Genomic DNA, 22,418 nt, shown 5'->3' on the forward strand with positions numbered 1-22,418 from the left:
CACAGTGTGGGAATTGCGTCAGACTTGATCCCACCACACCAAGGCAAAGCACTGGGGGAGTGCAGCAGAACAGCAAGGGAATGGAGCGGCAAAGTTCCCAGGGAATACTGAAGGTGGACTTTGGGGCCAGGGTGTGGTGCCCCAACAGACTGGACTGGAAAACACTCCTAAAGGCCAACAAATGTTCCTTGAACTAACTACAAGCTTTTCTTTCTTGATGTGTTTTGTTTTGTTCTTTGTCAGTGGTTTCTTGTTGTTTTGTTGTATACTGTTGCTTGGTATTGCTCTGTCTTGTTTTTGTGCATGTTATTATCTCCACCGGTCTGTCTAAATAAAATAGGCTGCATGAACAATCTGGAGGAAAAACAACATGACCGACAGTTTCGCGGGGACATGGGATAGGGGAAAGTGGCGGGGGGGGGAGGGGGTAAGGAAGTGGTGTTAACAAACCCAGGGACAAGGGAACAACAAGTGATCCAAATTGGTGGTGAGGTGGGTGTGGCAGGCCTGGTAGGGCATGATCAAGGGTAATGTAATGAAGAGGTATTACTGAAACCCAGGTGGGGACAGAGCATGATAGTGGGACAGGAGGAAACTCAAAGGAAACAGAGGAAAGAGCTGGGAGGCAGAGGGCACTTATAGAGGTCTAGACAAAGACATGTAAATATGCATATATATAGATGAGGATGGGGAAATATATCTATATGCCTATATTTATAGGTTTAGTATTAAGGTGGCAGAAGGACATTGAGCCTCTACTCAAGTACTCCCTCAATGCAAGAATACTTTCTTCTATTAAAATGGCATTCTATGATGCTCACCTTCCAGACATAACTGCTGAAGACAAAGTGGATGAATAAGCAAATGTGATGAAGAAAGCTGATGGTGCCCGGCTATCAAAAGATATAGCATCTGGCATGTTAAAGGCTTGAAGATAAACAAGCAGCCATCTAGCTCAGAAGCAATGAAGCCCACATGGAAAAACACACCAGCCTGTGTGATTACGTGGTTCCAAAGGGATCAGTTATCAAGCATCAAAGAACAAAAAATCATATCATTGGGTGCACACCTCCATGATATGATCTCTGAGGACAAACAGGTGCATAAGCAAATGTGGCAAAGAAAGCTGATGGTGCCCGGCTATCAAAAGATATAGCATCTGGCATGTTAAAGGCTTGAAGATAAACAAGCGGCCATCTAGCTCAGAAGCAATGAAGCCCACATGGAAAAACACACCAGCCTGTGAAATCACGAGGTGTCAAAGGGATCAGGTATAAGGCATCATCGGAACAAAAAGATCTTACCATAGTGAATGAAGGGGGGAGTGCAGAGTGGAGACCCAAAGCCCATTTGTCGGCCACTGGAGATCCCCTTGCAGAGGGGTATAGAGGAGGAGATGAGTCAGTCAGGGTGCGATGTAGCACCAATGAAGAATACAGCTTTCCTCTAGTTCCTAAACGCTTCCTCCCCACCCCCTCACCCCCCCTCACTATCATGATCCGAATTCTACCTTACAAGTCTGGATAGAGCAGATGTGAAGGGCAATACTGGGAGGGTAGAGGGAGAGTGGGTTGGAAAGAGGGATCCGATTACAAGGATCTACATGTGACCTCCTCCCTGGGGGATGGACCACATAAAAGGGGGTGAAGGGAGACGCCGGACAGGGAAAGCTATGACAAAATAATAATTTATAAATTATCAAGGGCTCATGAGGGAGGGGGGAGTGGGGAGGGAGGGGAAAAAGAAGACTTGATGCAAAGGGCTTAAGTGGAGAGCAAATGCTTTGAAAATGATGAAGGCAAAGAATGTACAGATGTGCTTTATACAATTGATGTATGTGTATGTATGGATTGTGATAAGAGTTGTAAGAGTCCCTAATTAAATGTTAAAAAAAGAAAATGGATAATTACAGATAAAATTAGGTTAAAAGTTAAAAAAAGAAAATTATTAAATCAGAAATTGTACAAGTATGCTTGATCTAATGAAACTGTGGATTATAATAATATCTGTAAGAACTCCTAATAAAATGTTTTAAAACAAAATAAACAAAAGAAAAAGAAAATGATGAGGGCAATGAATGTACAAATGTCCTTTACACAATTGATGTATGTATGGATTGTGATAAGAGTTGTATGAGCCCTTAATAAAATGTTAAAAAAATTAAATTAAATTTTAAAGTTCCACTTACTCACGCCAAATTTTCCCTTCCTCTGTCTTCTTCCTATAGCCTGTCCCATTTGCCTGTGTCACAGAATGGCACCATCATCACCTACCTGTGACCCATCATACACAGAACTGCAGCATTCCCCAAATTCAATCAATATCCAAAATGCTTCTTGAATTCTTCCTCATTTTTACTGTTTGGGTTGTACTTCAGCATTTCTGCGGAGTTGTATTGATATGCCTGTTACTAGCCCACTGGTCTTTTCTTCAGGGCTAGACTCTAATCTACCACTTTTTACCTGAAATTTTGATCATGTTATCTGTCTTTTAAAAATCCACGGCATGTGAACAAGGGGGGTTGGAGTGGAGACTCAAAGCCCATCTGTAGACAACTGGACATTGCCTCACAGAAGGGTTACAAGAAAAGGGACTAGTCAGCCAGGGTGCAGTATAACACCAAGGAAACACAGTATTCCTCTGGCACCTTGTGGCTTCTTCTTCCCCATTATCATGACGCCTTGCAAGTCCTACAAGTCCGACTAGACCAGAGCAGGTGCACCAGAATAAGAGCTCTCAACACATGGAATCCAGGACAGATAAAACCCTCAGGAACAGTAATTGGAGCAGTGGGATACCATGAGAGTAGGGGAAAGGTGGGGGGAGAAAAGGAGAATCTATAGCAATGATCAACATATAACCACACACACCCCTCCAAGGGGACAAACAACAGAAAGGTGGGTGAAGGGAGACAGCAGACGGTGTAAGATATAAAAATAATCATAATTTATCATTTATTAAGGGGTCACAAGGGTGGGATGGTGTCGGGGGGAGGTAGGGAAAAAGGAGGAGCTGATACCAAGGGTTCAAGTAAAAAGACAATGTTTTGAAAATGATGACAGCAACATATATACAACTGTGCTTGATACAATTGATGTATGGATTATTATAAAAGCTGTAAGAGCCCCAATAAAATGATTTATTAAAAAATATGTGACTCCTCATATACTATACATTGAATTGACATGCTAATGCCCTAAGCCCTTGTGCCTGTGACCCTGACATAACCTTATTTGATAGTGACATCTTTGAAAATGTTCCCAGTAAAGATGAAGTCATGTGCCCTCGTGCAATCTGAGTTGTGCTCTTATAAAGGAAGAGAAGAGACACAGACACAGAGGAAAGATAATCATATGAAAACAGAAGAAAGAGCATCACCAGGAGCTAAGAGAAAAGCATGGAATGGATCGATTCTCCCTCAGAACCCTTAGCAAGAAGCAAGATGGTCGAAACCCTGCCCTCAGACTTCTAGCCTCCAGAAGTGTAAAAATAAATTTCTCTTCTTATAAATCTCTGACTTCTTATAAATCCCTGACTCTGCTACAGCAGCCCCCACATCCTCAGCTGTCCACAGCATATCACCACCTGAGCCTTTTCAAATTTCCTCCTGCCATCTCCCCACCCTGAATTACAACCACACCACACTACTTGCTACTCCTTGCCTACATTTTGCCCTCTCCATTTCTGTGCCTCTGCACATTGTATTCACTTCTCCTATTTTAAAATCAATCTCCAAACTACCCTCTCCAGCTTCCTCAGATGACCTCTCCTTCCCATTGTGTTCACAATATAACTGAAAATCTAGTAGTGCTTCTCGCCTTTCCTACACTGGAAAATACTTACCTATGCAACCCAAAACTGTTAGGATCCTGAAGGCAAAGGCTCTGTAGTTTATCTTCACCATCTAAGTGCCTAAGTACAATGCTTAGCACATAGAAAGTGCTCAAAGGTAGTAGAGTGACCAGGATGACAGACAAACAGATGAATGGGTGGACAGGTGGTGGTGGATGGATGGGCAGATTGATAGTTACCTCATATGTTCATTGTTTCAGGGATCACTGGGATCACTGAAGCATTTCATTTTTTTCTTCATATTTTGTGTTTTGTACCTATCTTAAATATAAAATTAGGATAGAGGCAAGGATGAAGAGACTTTGTTTCATGTACTATGGACATGTTATCAGGTGAGACCAGTCTCTGGAGAAAGACATCGTGCTTGATAAAGTAGAGGAGCAGCAAAAAAAAGCTCCTAAAAGAAGACCCTTAACAAGATGCAATGATACAGTGCCAACAATGGGCTCAAACATATGAACAACTGCGAAATGGCACAGGCCCCAGCACTGTTTTATTCTGTTGCGCATAGGGCACTCTGAGTTAGAACCAAATCAATGGCACCTAACAATAAATAACAGGATTTGTCCATAAAACAATTCTCAGGGGGAGGAAAAAATGGAGAAATATCGTCAGTTTTCTTTCATATCCTGGTGATGGTAGATATATTTTACAGAGAGCATATGTTCACAAATTTTCTCTTATAATTATGTAATTAAGGATAAAATTCATGTTATCATTCTAAGAAAGTATGGAATCTGTGTCATAATCCCAGTAAATGCTATAAAAATAGCAATATTCCGGTTTTAAGAGTTTATTTCGCTGCTAGAATCCCAGATGTGGAGGGGGTGGTGAAGATCATTTGGAAAGAATAGACAATTGGAGAAAATTGAGGCTCAGAGAAGTTGATGTGCAGGTTGCAAGTCACAACCCATTTCTAGGCAACATCTTGGTCTCTTAGCCCTCTGCTGTAAATATCACATTTCAGCTGCCAATTAATTACTGATGATTTCAAATTTAAAGGAAATACATTTCAAAAGACATTTGGGAAACGGAGCCACAATCCAACTCTCAGACACGCCCTGAAATACCTGTGGCATCACTTCTCTCTGAGTTGTATATATGAGGTTTTAACACTTCTTGATTAACATCTCAATTAATATTAATATCTCATTAATATTATCTCATTCATAACCTTTGTTTATATAATTGAGAACAATAAGAATCTCTTATCAGTGTATGTGTTAGTCTGGGTTTACTAGAGAAACACAACCATAGGCACTCATATGTTTATAAGAGGGAACCTTATATCAAAGAATAATTGTACCTTAATTGTGGATCCAGTGGTGGTAGAAGCCTCTCGGCACAGGCATGGGTCTCCATGTGGCTTCTCCAACTCCTAGGGCTCTGACTGCATCAGTGCAGCTCCATGTGGCTTCTCAACAGTAATGTCTTGAAGGAAGTGAGCTATTTATCTCCTAAGCGCCTCCAAATGAGGTCATCAAGCTGTGATCTGATTGACAGGCTAAAATCCACCCCTTGACTCTTAAGTTTCAATTTGACAACAGATTATGTAACTACCACAGTGTAACATTTTAAAATAAAACTATATGAGAGTGACATTCCATAGAAAGTGGCAAACCATCACTTTGACTGAAATTTCATTTTCAGTGATTTTGGTCTGCCACTCAAAAACATTAGAGGAAACAAATAAATAAATAGCATTAGAGGGTATTTAAATTTTTCAGGACTCAAATATGAAGCTGGGATTTCTACTGCTCCCAAACAGAAGGCCATGGGGACTCATGTAGCCTGGCCTTTAGCTGGGATCTAATAAAAGTGGGGAAATAAAATATAGTATTACTATTCCTACAGGAGACACTCTACTATTCCATGAAGCAAGCCAAACATTTACTGCTGGGTTTGCAGGCCTCCGTTCCTCACTTCCTATTGAAACCACGGTAGTTTCCAGCTCTGGCAAGGAGAGCAGCATCAGATTGCCCAGGAAGCGTGGTAAGTGTGGAAGTAGTTGCGCTTACTTCCTAATCCCTATTGAACAATTTTACATTTCACCACATCCAAGATTCTGCTTCTAGGTATCAGTGACATCTTTCTCCTTCCCAATCGCACGGCACTATTCTACAAATTCAAAGCCTCTTTTCAAGCTTACATTCGTGACAGGGAGAGAATACCTAGGAAACAAGGTAAGCGTGGATTTCTTTGTGCTTGTTTATTAATCTGGAGTAAATAGGTTTCACATGTTTTCACATCATGTGAAACTTCAGCACAGACTAGATGCATGATTGTATTATGAAATTATTAATAATTTTCTTAATGTAACCACAGCATTATGGTTGCATTAGAACATTTAAGTGTATATTTACATAGACATAGATAAACCATATAGAAAAATGTAAACAATTGCTAAATATAGGTGGACATATGATGCTCATTTTATCATTATTTTGATTATTTTTAAAGTTTGAACACATTCAAAACAAAAAGCAGCAATGAAGAGACAAAACATTTTGTATAACTCCAATTTATGTTCATAAGTGAACAAAAACAAAAGTGTATATCAAATAAAGTTTTCCCATAAGACATGCTACTTATTCCAACATCTAAACAAAAATTAAAAACGACAGAGCAAAGCAAGTGATGTTCTGCAGAGATGGTGGCGAGGTGAGGCGAGGCTGTGGGCACCCTCGCGCCCTGCAGACTTTAGAAAGGGGAAGTCAGGAATGGTAATCAAAGAGAGTTACCCAGCACTTTTATTGCTAGGAGGTCACCTTATGCCAATAAGAAGACAAAGGGGCTAAGATGAATGCATGAGCATGTTCAATGCAGCAGTTTATGTGTCAGTCTGGGTGGACTAGAGAAACAAATCATGGACACACATGTGTATGAGGAAGAAGTTTATATACGAGAGCAATTGCACATTAAGAAAGCATGCCAATACAGTGCAGTCCAAGGCCATAAGCCTGATACTAGCCCATATGTCCAATGCCAATCTATCACGTCCTCTTCAGACTCAAGAAACACATGCAATGAAGCCAAAGGCAGGGCAATCACAAGCCAGTGGGTAGAAAGTCTTTGGGTCCAGTGGCATTGTAAGCATCTCAGCACCAGCAGGGGTCTCTCTGTGGCTTCTCCAGCTTCAGACATCTGGTTGCAAAGTCTTCTGCAAAGTCTCCCAGTTAGTGGCAGAGAGAAAGAGCAGTGTCTTCTGCCTTCAAGGAGGAAGTCCCAGATTTCCCAGCATTCTCAGGAGAAGGCCATGCCCACAAAGAAGTCTCACTGGCTATCTCCAAATTCACAGTATAGACTCCACCCTGACACTCTTAATCCTTAAACTGACACCAGATTAAGTGACTACCACAGTTTATAAAAGCAAAACAACTTTCAACCCACAAATTGTCCTTTACCAGGGGGCAGATATAACTAAGTGAGAAGATCCTTGGGTGGTGTAAATGCTTTGAATTTGTCTGTTAAATTAAAACGTTGGTAGTTCAAAACCACCCATCAATGCCATGGGAGAGAGACCTAAAATCTCCTTTTAAAAAAAACAAAACTCAATGCCATCAAGTCAATGCTGACTCATAGAGACCTCCTGTGGGTTTCCAAGACTGTAACTATTTATGGGAATAGAAAGCCCAGTCTTTCTCTAGTGGAACTACTGAAGGTTTCAAGGTGCCGACCACATGATTGCAGTCCAACCTGTAACCACCATATCACCAGAGCTCCCAGGAAAATCCTATGAAGCCAATCTCCTCTATGACATGCTTGGAATTCACTAGTCAAAATCAACTCACTGGCAATAGGATTGTTTTTTGGTATAGTTTCAGGGTGGGAATTTCCAGGTTGTGTAAAATAGTCAATGTACTCAGTTGCTACCCAAAAGGCTGGAAGTTCAAGGCCATTCAACAGCTCCTCATAAGATAAGTCTGGTGGCTTCCTTCTGAAAAATCATTGGAACGCTTCATAGTTCTACTCTGAAACATTTGGAGTTGCTGTGGGTCAGAATCACTTTAACTTGAATTTTTTAATAACCATGTGACAGAATATTTGGAACCATATTTGCAAAGATATACACAGTTGATAAAGATAGATGTTCCAAAACCAAAAACTCCTCAGCAAGTCAATGCCAACTTCTAGCAACCCTACAGAACAAAGTAGAACTGGTCCATAGAGTTTCTGAAGCTATAATCTTGATGGCTTGTCTGTCAGTTTGTTACTGTGGTGGCTTGTGTGATGTTGAAATCTAGTCACCAGCATTTAAAATACCAGCAGGGTCACCAATGATGGACAGAATCAGTGGTGATTCCAAATTAAAGGAGACTACAAAGGAGAAAAAGGCAATCCACTTTAGGAACATTAGCCAGGAGAAACGTCACTGACAGCAGCAGACCATGATCAGATATGGTGTCAGGAGATAAGCCCCAGAAGCTGAAAAATACTCAAGATGTGACAGGGGAAGAGCTGGATCCTTAAAGTAGAGTTGACTTCAATGTCCTCACAATTGAGCGAATAAGCAGCATCAGTGTTCGTAAGAAAAGACTGACGTTGTCATTTTCCTTGGATCCACAATCAACACCCATGGATGCAGCTAGTCAAGAAATCAAATGACATATTTCATTGAGCACAGCTGCTGCAAAAAACTCACCAACCAAATCACTGCCATCAAGTCAATACTGACTCATAGTAGCCCTGTTGATGGGGTAAAACTGCTCCTGTGGGTTTCTGCAACTGCAACTCTTTATGGGAGTAGAAAGTCTCATCTTTCTTCCGCAGAGTGGCTGGTGGTCTCAAACTGCTGATCTTCTGGTTAGCAACCCAAGACCTATTTAAAATGTATGTGTTATATAATATAAATGTGTATATATATAGATATATACACACATATGCATATATATGTGTCACTTTAAGATTAAGGTACTTTAAATCAAGGTATTTTCGATGGCCTCATATGAAAGCTGGACAATGAATAAGGAAGATGAAAGAAGAAAATTATAAAGTTGGCAAAAAATATTAGGTGAGGAGCCTTGGTGGCGTAGTGGTTATGTGTTGGGCTGCTAACTGCAAGGTCTGCAGATCGAACCCACCAGCCGCTCTGCAGGAGAGAGAGGAGGCTTTCAGCTCCTATAAAGAGTTCCAGTCTCAGAAACTCACAGGGCCAGTTCTACCCTGTCCTGTAGCGTCCACAATGACTCAAGAGCAATGAATTTGGCTTGGTTTATTATGAGGGAGCGGGGAGTGGAGTGGGGAGGGAGGGGGAAAAAAAAGAGGACCTGATGCAGAGGAGAGCAAATGCTTTGAGAGTGATTAGGGCTTTGAGAGTGATTAGTGCTTTATACAATTGATGTATGTATATTTGTGGATTGAGATAAGAGTTGTAGAGCCCCTAATAAAATGTAAAAAAAGGAAAGAAAGAAAATGATTAGGCCAAAGAATGTACAGATATGCTTTATACAATTGATGTATGTATATGCATGGATTGTGATAAGAGTTGTATGAGCCCTAATAAAATGCTTTTTAAAAATATTAGGTATCCCATCGACTGCCAGAATGAACAAATTTGTCTTGGAAGAAGTATAGCCAGAATGCTTCTGAGAATTGAGGTTGGTTAGATTGTGTCTCTCCTACTTTGGACATGTCGTCAGGAGGAACTAGTCCCTAGAGGATGGCATCACGCTTACTAAAGCAGGCGGTCAGCAAAGCCAAGAGGAGGCTCATCAGTGAGATGGATGGGTGCAGTGCTGGAGGGTGAAGGGGGCCAGGGCGGTGCAGTACTCCATTCTTCTGTACTCAGGTTTGCTATAAGTTAGTCAGTACTCAATGGCATCTACAATACCAACAATTTGTATGGAAGCTGATGGCCACATTTTCCTCCTGTGGAGAGAGTTGTGGATGCATTTGAACTGCCAGCCTATAGCACTTACCCACTGCACTACCAGGACTCCTTGGTAAATATAGGCAGAGAGAAATTCTATTGTTTGGGTTTTTACTTTTTTGTCTTTAATGTCTTTTTTGAAAACAAGTATTATTTATTACTTTGTACTTAGGAGAAAATTAAGAAAAAATGATCATTGCCATCTGGGAACAAAGAGGACACATCTCTTTTCAGGCAAAGTACGTGAATGGGAATCCTGGGTGTGCCAGTCCCCAGAAAAGGGGGTAGTTCTTGACAGAGTGCGCTGGCTACCATCACTATTGCACCATGTCCCCTAGGACATCTTCTAGGGACTCATGAGTTAATTGGGGATGCACAGTTCTCAAGCTTCTCAAAAAGAAGAGAAAACAGTGTTCTGATTCTTCATCTTACTTTTTAGGTGTGCCAAGCTCCACGTCAGGGACTGATTACAATCCTGCCATCCACAAACAAATGGAATATTCTGAGCTTCCACCATTTGGAGGCTCACAGTTTGCATATTTTTTTTCACAAACAGTTTGCATATTTTTATGAAGAAAAATAAACACTGTGTTTTGTAACAACCAAAATATGATGGATTAAGCATGCTTGAGATCCAGAAACACTTGCATGGCCCAGGCCATGGATATCAGGCAGGAGAGCCAGGTCTGGACAGGTGATGGAGACCAGGCCATAGCCTGTGAAATGTGGAGAGCTGTGTGGATGTGCCCAGAGAGGAGGACATCTTATCCAGTCACGTCCCCACCATTCCTAGAAAACAAGAGGAAAACATTGTTTATTGTAATATTGACCATTGTGATGATGTCCAAGGCCTTTGCTGCTGCTAGTCACAACTCAGATCGCTCAAGTGTGCCCCTCCAAACATCCATCCAGCTGTTGTTAGAACTGGAAGGAATCCAAGTAACACACATGGCTTTCCAACACATTCCATTGAGGCAACTGCTTTTGTGGTGAGTCTTTTATAACCAAAGTCCTAACGCAGTGATTCTCAGGACTGGAATATGCGAGATGGTTTGGTTTACCTTCACCTGCTGAAAGGGGTTGAACAAAAGGCAAAGAGTGCATGCCAAATAAATCTATACCTGTCATAAACTTTCTCAAGGTTTCTTTGGCCAGAACTGTCATATGGCCACTTATCATCGAAAGGAAGACTGAGAAGTGTAGTTTGAGGGCTAGGTCCATTCACATCTCCACACATATTCCCAGTAAACCAAGGAGGAAGTAAGGAAAAAGAGAAAGGTTGCTGAGGAATGAAATGGAAATACCTGCCAGTGACCTTGTGTCTCTACCATCCTTTCTCTCTCAATCCTTTATAGCAATAGGACTAAGTGGATTCATCTGCCAGTAGCAGACCAAAGGGTTCTGGAATCATCTTTCCTGCAAGTGAACCCCAGTTTATTACCTTCAGCAAGAACATCACTCTCAACACACTGCATTGCTCAAGCAACTTACCAAGGTAGGAGAAGGCAATTCTCCCCTGTGCTCTTTTCTCTCAACTTTATTTCATCTTTGCTTTGTCAATGGTTCACTGATGATATTACAAAGATGTTCCTACTCTTAGGATATCTCTCATTTCCTTCAATAAGCATTTTTTCTATATTTGGGAAACACCCATATCCTCATAATTTCTCTGTTCTGAGGAATGTCTCTTGTGAGGTCCAATCATCATTGAATAGTCATCTTTGATGTATGCAAGGTTCCCTCCCAGGAAGATCCATCATTTTACTTGGAGAATTAAACCAAAAACACAAACCAAACTCACTACCACAGAGTCCATTCTGAATTATAGTGACCCAACAGGACAGGGTAGAACTTCCCCTGTGGATTTCTGTGACTATAACTCTTGACGGGAATAGAAAGTCTTGTCTTTCTTCAAAGGGGTGACTGATGGTTTCAAACAGCTGTGTTTGTTGTTGACAACCCAATGCATAACCTCTACACCACCATGGCTCCTTAAGGAATTATCACTAATTAGAGCTTGAAAACTCCCTAAAAGACATCTGTACAAACCCTGTACATTCTTATCATCTTTGAGATAACTAGCTGTCATAAAGCAATAACTTGTTATAACTCATAGTTCAGCCGGTTTATTGGGATCAGAGAGACAATCTTTTTAAAAAAATCATTTTATTCGGGGCTCATGCAAGTCTTATCACAATCCATACATACATCCATTGTATCAAGCACATTTGTACATTTGTTGCCCTCATCATTCTCAAAACATTTGCTTTCTGCCTGAGCCCTTGGTATGCGCTCATTTTCCCCCTTCCTCCCTGCTTCCCCCTACCACATGAACCTTTGATAATTTATAAATTATTATAATTTTGTCATATCACTGTCCAAAGTCTCCCTTCATCCACTTTTCTGTTGTCTATCCCCCAGGGAGGAGGTTATATGTAGATCCTTATAGTTGATTCCCCCTTTCCACCCCACCCGGTATCGCTTACTCTCAACACTGGTCCTGAAAGGATCATCTATCCTGAATTCCCTGTGTTTCTAGTACCAGTGTACACGCTCTGGTCTAGCCATATTTGTAAGGTAGAATTGGGATCATGATAGTGAGGGGGCAGGGAGGAAGTATTTAGGAACTAGAGAAAAGTTGTATGTTTCATTGTTGCTACACTGCACCCTGAATGGCTCATATCCTCCCTGCGACCCTTCTGTAAGGGGATGTCCCGTTGCTTACAGATGGGTCTTGGGTCCCCAATTGGCACACCCCCCTCATTCACAATGATTTGATTTCTTTTGTTCTTTGATGCCCGATACCTGATCCCTTTGATACATCATGATCACACAGGCTGGTGTGCTTCTTTCATGTGGGACTTGTTGCTTCTGAGCTAGATGGCTACTTTTTACCTTCAAGTCTTTAAGACCCTACACACTATATCTTTTGATAGCTGGGCTCCATCAGCTTTCTTCACCACATTTGCTTATGCACCTGCCTTGTCTTCAGCGATTGTGTAGAGAAAGTGAGCATCATGGAATTCCAGTTTAATAGAACAAAGTATTCTTGCATTGAGGGAGTACTTGAGTGGAGGCCCAATGTCCATCTGCTGCCTTAATACTAAACCTATAAATATATGCACATAGATCTATTTCCCTATCCTTATATATAAATATATTTACATATATTTACATGCCTTTATTTAGACCTCTATAAATGCCCTTGATCTCCTAGTTCTTTCCTCTATTTCCTTTTACTTTTGTCCCACTATCATACTCAGTTTCGTTGGGGTTTCAGTAATTCCTCTCGGTTACATTACCCTTTATCATGCCCTACCAGACCTCCTACACCCTCCTCACCACCAATTTGGATAACTTGTGGTTTCCTTGTTCCTGAGATTGTTAATATTATTTTCTTTTCCCCTATCTGCCCTTCTCCCACGTCCCCCCCCCTCCCAACCATCAGTCCTGTTGTTTTCTCCTCCAGATTGTTCAACCAGCCTATCTTATTTAGACAGACCTGCGGAGATAATAACATGCACAAAACCAAGACAGAGCTAAACCAAGCAACATAAGAAAACAAAACAACAACAAAAAGCCAGTGATAAAACAACAACAACAAGGAAAAGCCTGTACTTAGTTCAAGGACTGTTTGTTGTTGGCCTTTAGGAGTATTTTCCGGTTGAGTAATGGGGTGCCAAACTCTGGCCCCAAATTCTATTTTTGGTATTCCCTGGGGACTTTGTTGCTCCGTTCCCTTTGCTGTTCTGGTGAACGCCCTTAGTGTTTTGCCTCGGTGTGTTGGGATCAAATCGGTTGCAATTCCCACAGTGCAGAAAGATAATCTCATGGGATCTTTTATGTAGCTGCCGCAAGATGTTGGTTAGAACTGTGTCATCCAGAAATTCACCAGGGCTAGTCATCCAAACTGGGTCACATGGCAAACACATGATGCTGCTGCCAGCAGAAAGTTCAGTAGGGGCTGGAGACTGGGATGCCTCCACATGGTTTCTTCATGTGGTTTGAGTTTCTCATGGCATATCATCTGGGTTACAAGACAGAGTTCTACAAAAGTCTCACACAGAAGATTCAAGGTCTCTTAAGCTTAAATCTCAGAAGTCCCATGGCAACACACCTACTGCATTGCATTGGTCAAGGAAGTTTACTGAGATTAGCCAAGATTCCAGAAGGAAAGAATTTGATTCTAGCTCTCTAGGGAGAGTATTAAAGAATGTATAGCCATCTTCAATCTACTTTTTTTTAATGAGACAATTTAGGATCACTTGTGGTGGGGAGATACCAAAAATAACTCAATGCCCTTAAGTCCAGGCCGACTCAAAACGGTACTGTAGGACAGAGTGGAACTTCCCCTGTGAGTTTCCACAGCTCTAACTCTTTACAGGAGTAAAAAGCCCCATCTTTCTACAAGGAGCAGCTGGTGGTTTCAACCTACTGACCTCAATGTTATCAGCCCAATGAGTAACCACTAAACCACCTTTTGGTGGGGAGATAGTAGGATATAAATTTGGGAAAGATCCAGTGGTAGACTATAAAAGGCCTCAAATGCCAATACTTAAGATTTGGGAAATTGCTCTCTGAGTGACAATGTATTAATTTCCTTGAAGAGCTAAAAAGAAGAAAACCCTTAATGAAACGGATCAACACAGGGCCACGACAATGGGCTTCAACGTAACAGTGCTTCACTCTCTGTAGAGTTGGCAAGGAGTCAGAGTTGACGGCACCTAACAACAACAAAGCTTTAACAAAGTACCACAAAATGAGAGGCTTATAAAGATAGAAATGTACGGTCTCACATTTCCGGGCTCTAGAAGTTTGTAATCAGGCATAGCCAATCATGATCATATTCCTGATCCATCCCAAGCCTAAAACTAAACTCACAGCCATCTAGTCAGTTCTGATTCATGGGGATCCTATGTGCTTATGGGAGCAGGTAACCTCATCTTTCTCCTACAGTTGGTGGATTTGAACAGTCAACCTTCCAAAGCTTACCCAAGAGCACCACCAGGGCTCCATCCCACCCCATCTCAATTTAGCAATATTCATCATTGTTGGTTAAAATAAAATAAAATATTCACCATTGCTGGATAATTTTTTTTTGTGTGCCAAAAACATTATCCTAATAGAGTACAAAGGGAAAACATCTCCCTTAAGTAGAAATTAGATTTTATTTTAGGACATTTGATGGACATATGCACACCCCTGTTTATCCTTCACAAAGTTTCACCTGACCCCTTTCTATTTCAAATATGGTGAAACCATTTAGACAATATCTTTCCGTGTCATTAGTGTTTGGAAATGGCTACTGGAGATACTCAAAACATTACTTTTTAATCTAGTGGAGGTTTGGGTTTTGTTTCTTAGATTTTGTGTCAAAAGAGTGAACTTGGAGGTTGAACAGTATTTCTCCACAGTCTCACGGTGTAGGAACACCCGTTTGATTCATACCTTTACCTTCTCCTGCACTTCATCTTGCCCAGACACTGAGGACCTTCTCAGAATGCTGAAGGCACAGGCACGGTCTGTGCTGTGCTCCTCCTCCTTTAGAGCACATAGACCTTTAGACAAGCCAGGTGAGAGGATGTGCTGTGATTCTGCCCCAAATACTAATTAAGGGAGGGGGGGTTGTATCTCTTGTTTCTCTGAGAAAAAAAAGAAAAGAAAAATTCCTCCTTTATTTTGCAATTGAGTCTTATTTATTTTTTATTAAAACATGTAAAGTATCTTTGCCTTAACAGAAATGATGCCCCTCAGTGACTAAGGGCGATACAGGGGACAACACTGGAGACACAGTGTGGGAATTGCACCTGACCTGATCCCACCACACCGAGGCAAAGCACTGGGGGAGTGCAGCAGAACAGCAAGGGAATGGAGTGGAAAGGTCCCCAGGGAATGCTGACAGTGGACTTTGGAGCCAGGGCATGGTGTCCCAACAGACTGGACTGGAAAATGCTCCTAAGGGCCAGCAAATGATCCTTGAATGAACTACAAGCTTTTCTTTTGTGAACTGTTTTGTTTTGTTCTTTGTCAGTGGTTTGTTTTTGTTGTTTTGTTGTCTGGTTGTATACTGTTGCTTTGTTTTCCTCTGTCTTGTTTTCGTGCATGTAAGTGTCTCCACAGGCCTGTCTGAATAGGACAGGCTGGATGAACTATCTGGAGGAAAAACAACAGGACCGACAGTTCCAGGGGGACTTGGGGTGGGGGAGGGTCAGGGGGGGTAAGGAATTGGTGTTAACAAACACAGAGACAAGGGAACAACATGGGACCCAAAATGGTAGTGAGGCGGGAGTGGAAGGCCTGGCGGGGAATGACCAAGGGTAAGGTTGCATAGAGAAGAGGTATAGCTTTAGACCAGGTGGGGACGGAGCATGGTAGTGGGGGCAGGAGGAAAGTCAAGGGAGATGGAGGAAGGAGCTGGGAGTCAAGGGGCATTTAGGGAGGTCTAGACAAAGACATGTACATGCAAATATATATATATGAGGATGGGGAAATAGATCTATGTGTCTATATTTATAGGTTTAGTATTAAGGTGGTGGAAGGACCTTGGGCCTCTACTCAAGCACTCCTTCAATGCATGAATACTTTCTTTTATTAAATTTGCACTCTATGATGCTCACTCTCCCGACACAACTGCTGAAGCCAAAGCGGGTGAACAAGTAAATGTGGTGAAGAAAGCTGATGGTGCCTGGCTATCAAAAGAGATAGTGACTGGGGTCTTGAAGGCTTGAAGATAAACAAGCGGCCACATAGCTCAGAAGCAACAAAGCCCACATGGAAGAACACACCAACCTGTGTGATCCCATGGTCCCAAAGGGATCAGTTATCAGGCATCAAAGAACAAAAAATCATATCATTGGCTGCACACCTCCATGATACGATCGCCGAAGACAAACGGGTGCATAAGCAAAGGTGGCAAAGAAAACTGATGCTGCCCAGCTATCGAAAGAGATAGTGTCTGGGGTCTTAAGGGCTTGAAGGTGAACAAGCGGCCATCTAGCTCAGAAGCAAAAAAGCCCACATGGAAGAAGCACACCGGCCAGTGCGATCACGAGGTGCCAAGGTACCAGGTATAAGGCATCATGCAAAAAAAAAAAAGATATAAGTGTGTGTATGTATGTGTATATGTGTGTATATGTGTGTATATGTATATATGTATATATATACCATATTAAATGAAGGGGGAAGTGCAGAGTGGAGACCCGAGGCCCAAGTGTCGAACACTGGAAATCCCCTCACAGTGGGGTTTAGGAGAGGAGACGGGTCAGTCAGGATGCGATGTAGTACCGATGAAGAACACAGCTTTCCCCCAGATCCTGGATGCTTCCTCCCCACAACTACCATGATCCGAATTCTACCTTGCAGGACTGGATAGGGCAGAGGTTGTACACTGGTGCTTATGGGAGCTGGTGGCACAGGGAATCCAGGGTGGACGATACCTTCAGGACCAGGGGTGTGAGGGGCGAGGCTGGGAGAGTGGAGGGTGAATGGCTTGGAAAGGGGGAACTGATTAAAAGGATCCACAGGTGACCTCCTCCCTGGGAGATGGACGACAGAGAAGGAGGGGAGGGGAGACTCCGGATAGGGCAAGATATGACAAAATAACAATGTGTGGATTATCAAGGGCTCATGAGGAAGGGGGGAGCGGGGAGGGAGGGGGAAAAAAAGAGGAGATGAAGCAGAGGGCTTAAGTGGAGAGCAAATGCTTTGAGATTGATTAGGGCAAAGAATGTATGCATGTGCTTTATACAATTGATGTATGTGTATGTGTGGATTGTGATAAGAGTTGTATGAGCCCCTAATAAAATGTAAAAAAAGAAAAGAAAAAAATGATTAGGGCAAAGAATGTACAGATGTGCTTTATACAATTGATGTATGTATATGCATGGATTGTGATAAGAGTTGTATGAGTCCCTAATAAAATGTTTAAAAAAAACATGTAAAGTATCTTTGCCTTAACAGATGTATAGTTCTTCTTTTTCCAATCATTTAATTAGGGGTTTGTACAACTCATCACAATCTATATATACATCCATGTATCAAGCACATTTGTACATTTGTTGCCATCATCATTCTCAAAATATTTGCTTTCTACTTGAGCCCTTGGTACCAGCTCCTCATTTTTTAAAAATCATTTTATTAGGGGCTCATACAACTCTTATCAAAATCCACACGTACATCAATTATGTAAAGCACATTTGTACATTCATTGCCCTCATCATTCTCAAAACTTTTGCTCTCCACCCAAGCCCCTGGCCTCAGGTGCTCGTTTTTCCCCTCCCTCCCCACTCCTCCCTCCTTCTTGAACCCTTGATAATTTATAAATTATTATTTTGTCATATCTTGCTCTGTCCCTCGTCTCCCTTCCCCTACTTTTCTGTTGTATGTCCCCCAGGGAGGAGGTCACATGTAGATTCTTGAAATAGGTTCTCCCTTTCCAACCCACCCTCCCAGTATCGCCACTCACACCACTGGTCCTGAGGGGATCATTTGGCCTGGATTCCCTGTGTTTCCAGTTTCCATCTGTACCAGTGTACATTCTCTGGTCTAGTCAGACTTGTAAGGTAGGATTCAGAGCATAACAGTTGGGGTGGGGGCGGGGGGAAGCATTTAGGAACTAGAAGGAAGTTGCATTTTTCATCGTGCTACATTACACCCTGACTATCTCGTCTCCTCCCCAAGACCCTTCTGTAAGGGGATGTCCAGTGGCCTACAAATGGGCTTTGGGTCTCTACTCCACACTTCCCGCTCATTCACTATGGTAAGATTTATTTTGTTCTGATGATGCCTTATACCTGATCCCTTTGATACCTCGTGATCACACAGGCTGGTGTAATTCTTCCATGTGGGCTTTGTTGCTTCTGAGCTAGATGGCTGCTTGTTTACCTTCAAGACTTTAAGACCCCAGACACTATCTCTTTTGATAGCCAGGCACCATCAACTTTCTTTGCCACATTTGCTTATGCACCCGTTTGTCCTCAGAGATCATATCATGGAGGTGCGCACCCAATGATATGATTTTTTGTTCTTTGATGCTTGATAACTGATCCCGTTGGAACCACGTGATCACACAGGCTGGTGTGTTTTTCCATGTGGGCTTCATTGCTTCTGAGCTAGATGGCCGCATGTTTATCTTCAAGCCTTTAACATGCCAGATGCTATATCTTTTGATAGCCGGGCACCATCAGCTTTCTTCACCACATTTGCTTATTCATCCACTTTGTCTTCAGCGGTTGTGTTGGGAAGGTGAGCATTGTAGAATGCCAATTTAATAGAAGAAAGTGTTCTTGCATTGAGGGTGTACTTGAGTGGAAGTCCAATGTCCCTCTGCTACCTTAATACTAACCTTATAAATATATGCACATAGATCTATTTCCCCATCCTCATATATAAATATATTTGCATATGTACATGTCTTTATCTAGACCTTTATAAATGCCCTCTGCCTCCCAGCTCTTTCCTCTGTTTCCTTTGACTTCCCTCCTGTCCCACTATCATGCTTAGTCCCCACCAGGGTTTCAGCAATTTCTTTTAGTTACATTACCCTGATCATGCCCTACCAGGTCTCCCACACTCTCCTCACCACCGATTGGGATCGCTTGATGTTCCCTTGTCCCTGAGTTTATTAACACCACTACCTTTCCCCTCCTCCTCCCCGTCTCCCATGTCTCCACGGAACTATTGGTCCCATTGTTTTCTCCTCCAATTGTTCATCCAGCCTATCTTATTTAGACAGACCTGCGGAGATAATAACATGCATAAAAACAAGACAGAGCAAAACTAAACAACAATATACAACAAAATAACAACAAATCATTGACAAAAACAAAACAAACAAGAAAGAAAAGCTTGTAGTTAGGTGAAGGATCATTTGTTGGCCTTTAGGAGTGATTTCCAGTCCAGTCTGTTGGGGCACCATGCCCTGGCCCGAAAGTACACCTTCAGCATTCCCTGGGGACCTCGCCGCTCCATTCCCTTGTTCTGTTGCACCCCCATAATGTTTTACTCGGTGTGGCGGGATCTGATCGGGTGCAATTCCCTCACTGTGTTTTCGGTGTTGTCACTTGTCGGGCTATGGCTCAGTGAGGGACGTCATGTCTCATAGTGGGGCCAGCCATGTGATCCTCTCTGTGGACTGGCTGTTCTAATTGGGAACATCGACCTCCTGGCCTGGTGGGCCATGATGTACTCCACTCTCTCCTCCTCCCCCTTCATCTGCTCCCATGTGCTCCAATCAGATATGTCCCTCTCCTGGAAATGTAGATTCAGTGCTGTTCTTTGAAACAAATTCTTCTGAGGGGAGGGGCAGATGTCCCCTTAGTAGTTGGGGTTTGGGATGGCCCCCCAGGCCTCTCCACTGGTTCCCTACTCCACACCGGCATGTTGTATTCACATCTTGGAGCATCAGGTTGAAGTTTGGTCCCTCTATCCCTTCCAATTTTCTGGTCTGGCAGTAGGAGCTCCAGACTGATGAGTCCTATCTGGTTGCCATTTTCTATGTCCTCCTTCCTCCTTTCTTCAGAACTAAATTAAAAACAAGCTTTGCTGTTCTGGCAAGGCCCCAATCAGATGGGATCATTTGCCTAGCTCGAGTTGCTTATTTATAGTCGATGAGAGACTAGAGATCAAGGTATAAATCCTCTCTCCCTTTTATTTCTACAATTTCAGTGGGAGGATATTTCCTACTTGGTACTCTTTTTGTAACATTGTGAAAGTGTCTAGACTAACTTCAACCCCTCCTTGATCCCCTATACATGTCAAGTTCTGTACCAAGGATGCAACTGCCCCAGTGCTTTGTGTCTTGCCCTCTTGTTGTTAGCAGAGAAGGGATGCACTGAGAAAACCTAGCCATTTCTCATCTCATCCCCAGAGTTCTGCCCAAGTCAAGGAAACATCCTCCTGGTTATATCTGTGCTTAACATCTGCAAATGTTGGCCGGTGGTGGGTAGACATGAGAGTATGTATGTGGGGAACAGTGCTAAGGAGTTGTATCCTGTTCCATGTTCTGATTTATGGAGGCTTGATTCTGCATGTGCACATTCATGTATGTCATTGTCATGATTTTACTGATATTTTCTGATATTTTTTATCAAATGTGTGAATAAACATTGGTACAGAAAAAGAAAGTGCTTCCTCCTTGTAAGAGGACACTCTGTCCAACTCCCACTAAGCATCTACTTGAGTTCTTCTGACCTAACTATTCCAACCACCATGATGGCTGGAGTAGTCATTGTCAAGACTCCTAATAATAAGTCACCATCTACTTATAGCCAATTGATCTTCCATAGTTGGTCAAACAACAATATTAAATGAGAAAGAGCAAATGGTACTGACAAAATTTAATTTCAATGTGTAGAAGAATGAAACAGGACCCATAAATCAACTCTTGTGAAAATATGACCTCATGATAGATTAAAGATCTAAATGTAAATAAAATCCAGAGTTATAAAAATCATTAGTGGAAAAACAAGGATGAATTTAAGGATCCTATTGCAGGGCATCAATCAATAACAAAATAGATGACTGTGATCTACTAAAAATAAGACACTTGTGTCTATCAAGAGACCATCAAAAAAGTGAAAAAAATAGTGGGTGGGTGTGGGGGCAACCCATGGAATGGAGAAAATGTTTTTGACAATGACACAGTGAACAAGGGTCTAGTTTCTAAAATGTATGGAAAACTGTAACATCCCAATAAGAAAAAGATGAATAACCCCATTAAAAAGTGGGCAAAGGATATGAACAGTTCATCAGAGATGATATCTAAATGTCCAACATGAAGAAATTCTCACAATCACCAGTCATTGGGGAGACACTCCTAAAAACAACAAGAAATGGGTAAGCTTACATGAACAATGACAGCCAAGTTCCAAAATACAGAAAATAACAAATGCTGAGGAGGCTATGGAGAAATTGGAGCCCACATGCATTGCTGGTGGGACTGTAAAAATCCACAATCCCCGCAGAAAGCAATATGGTGACACCTCAAACAATTGGGAAAAGAAAATCCTATGATCCAGCAATCCCTCTACTGCATATATATCCTAAAGAAGTAAGAATCATAATATGAACAGACATATCCATCCTCACACTCAGTGCAGTATTGTTCCCCAAAACAAGAAGACAGCAGCAATCTAAATGTCTTATGAATTAATAAATGAAACTCTAGCCCATACACACAATAAAATACTATGTATTATTTTTTTTAACAAAGACAAAACCATAAATCACCTCATGGTTTAGTTGGTCTGAATGAAATTATCCAATCACAAAAGGAAAAATATATGAGACCACTGGTATAAGCATGAGCTTGGGCGTCACACAGCAGGACAGGGGTGGGGTGGGAGGTTGGGGGTTGGAAATAAAGACTTCCATACCAAAGGGAACAGACTTTGGATATTTCTAGGTGGGGGAGGGGTCGAGGAAGGTAAGCCTGTGGGCTGATTGTTGATGAATGATCACTTTAGCAAAATGGAAGATCTCACTCACTGCCATTGAGTCAATGCTAACTCCTAGTGACCCCTTGTGGTTTTCCGAGACTATTAACTGTTTACAGGAATAGAAAGTCCAGTCTTTCTCCTACAGAACTGCTGGTGGTTTTGAACCGCCAACCATGTGGATTGCAACCCAATACGTAACCACAGTACAAGGGCTCTATAATGGTTCACAGGTGAAGAAGAGAAATGCAGGAGCAGATGAA

At 42.0% G+C, this 22,418-nt stretch overlaps 1 protein-coding gene across 2 annotated transcripts in view; it reads right to left on the reverse strand.

Moving 5' to 3' along the window:
* Positions 1-6,342: 6,342 nt before the first annotated feature.
* The window catches only part of AGTPBP1 (ATP/GTP binding carboxypeptidase 1), a 214,653-nt gene continuing 198,577 nt past the window's right edge, over positions 6,343-22,418 (reverse strand). Inside the window, exon 25 of one of the 2 annotated variants that reach the window (XM_075549853.1) lies at positions 6,343-10,510. In XM_075549853.1, the coding sequence (XP_075405968.1) occupies positions 10,289-10,510 (222 nt within the window). In that variant the 3' untranslated portion in view covers positions 6,343-10,288. The remainder of the gene's footprint in view (positions 10,511-22,418) is intronic. The other variant, XM_075549854.1, reaches the window with a different exon arrangement.

Source organism: Tenrec ecaudatus, chromosome 5 (genome assembly GCF_050624435.1).
Source record: "Tenrec ecaudatus isolate mTenEca1 chromosome 5, mTenEca1.hap1, whole genome shotgun sequence".
Classification (NCBI taxonomy): Eukaryota; Metazoa; Chordata; class Mammalia; order Afrosoricida; family Tenrecidae; genus Tenrec; species Tenrec ecaudatus.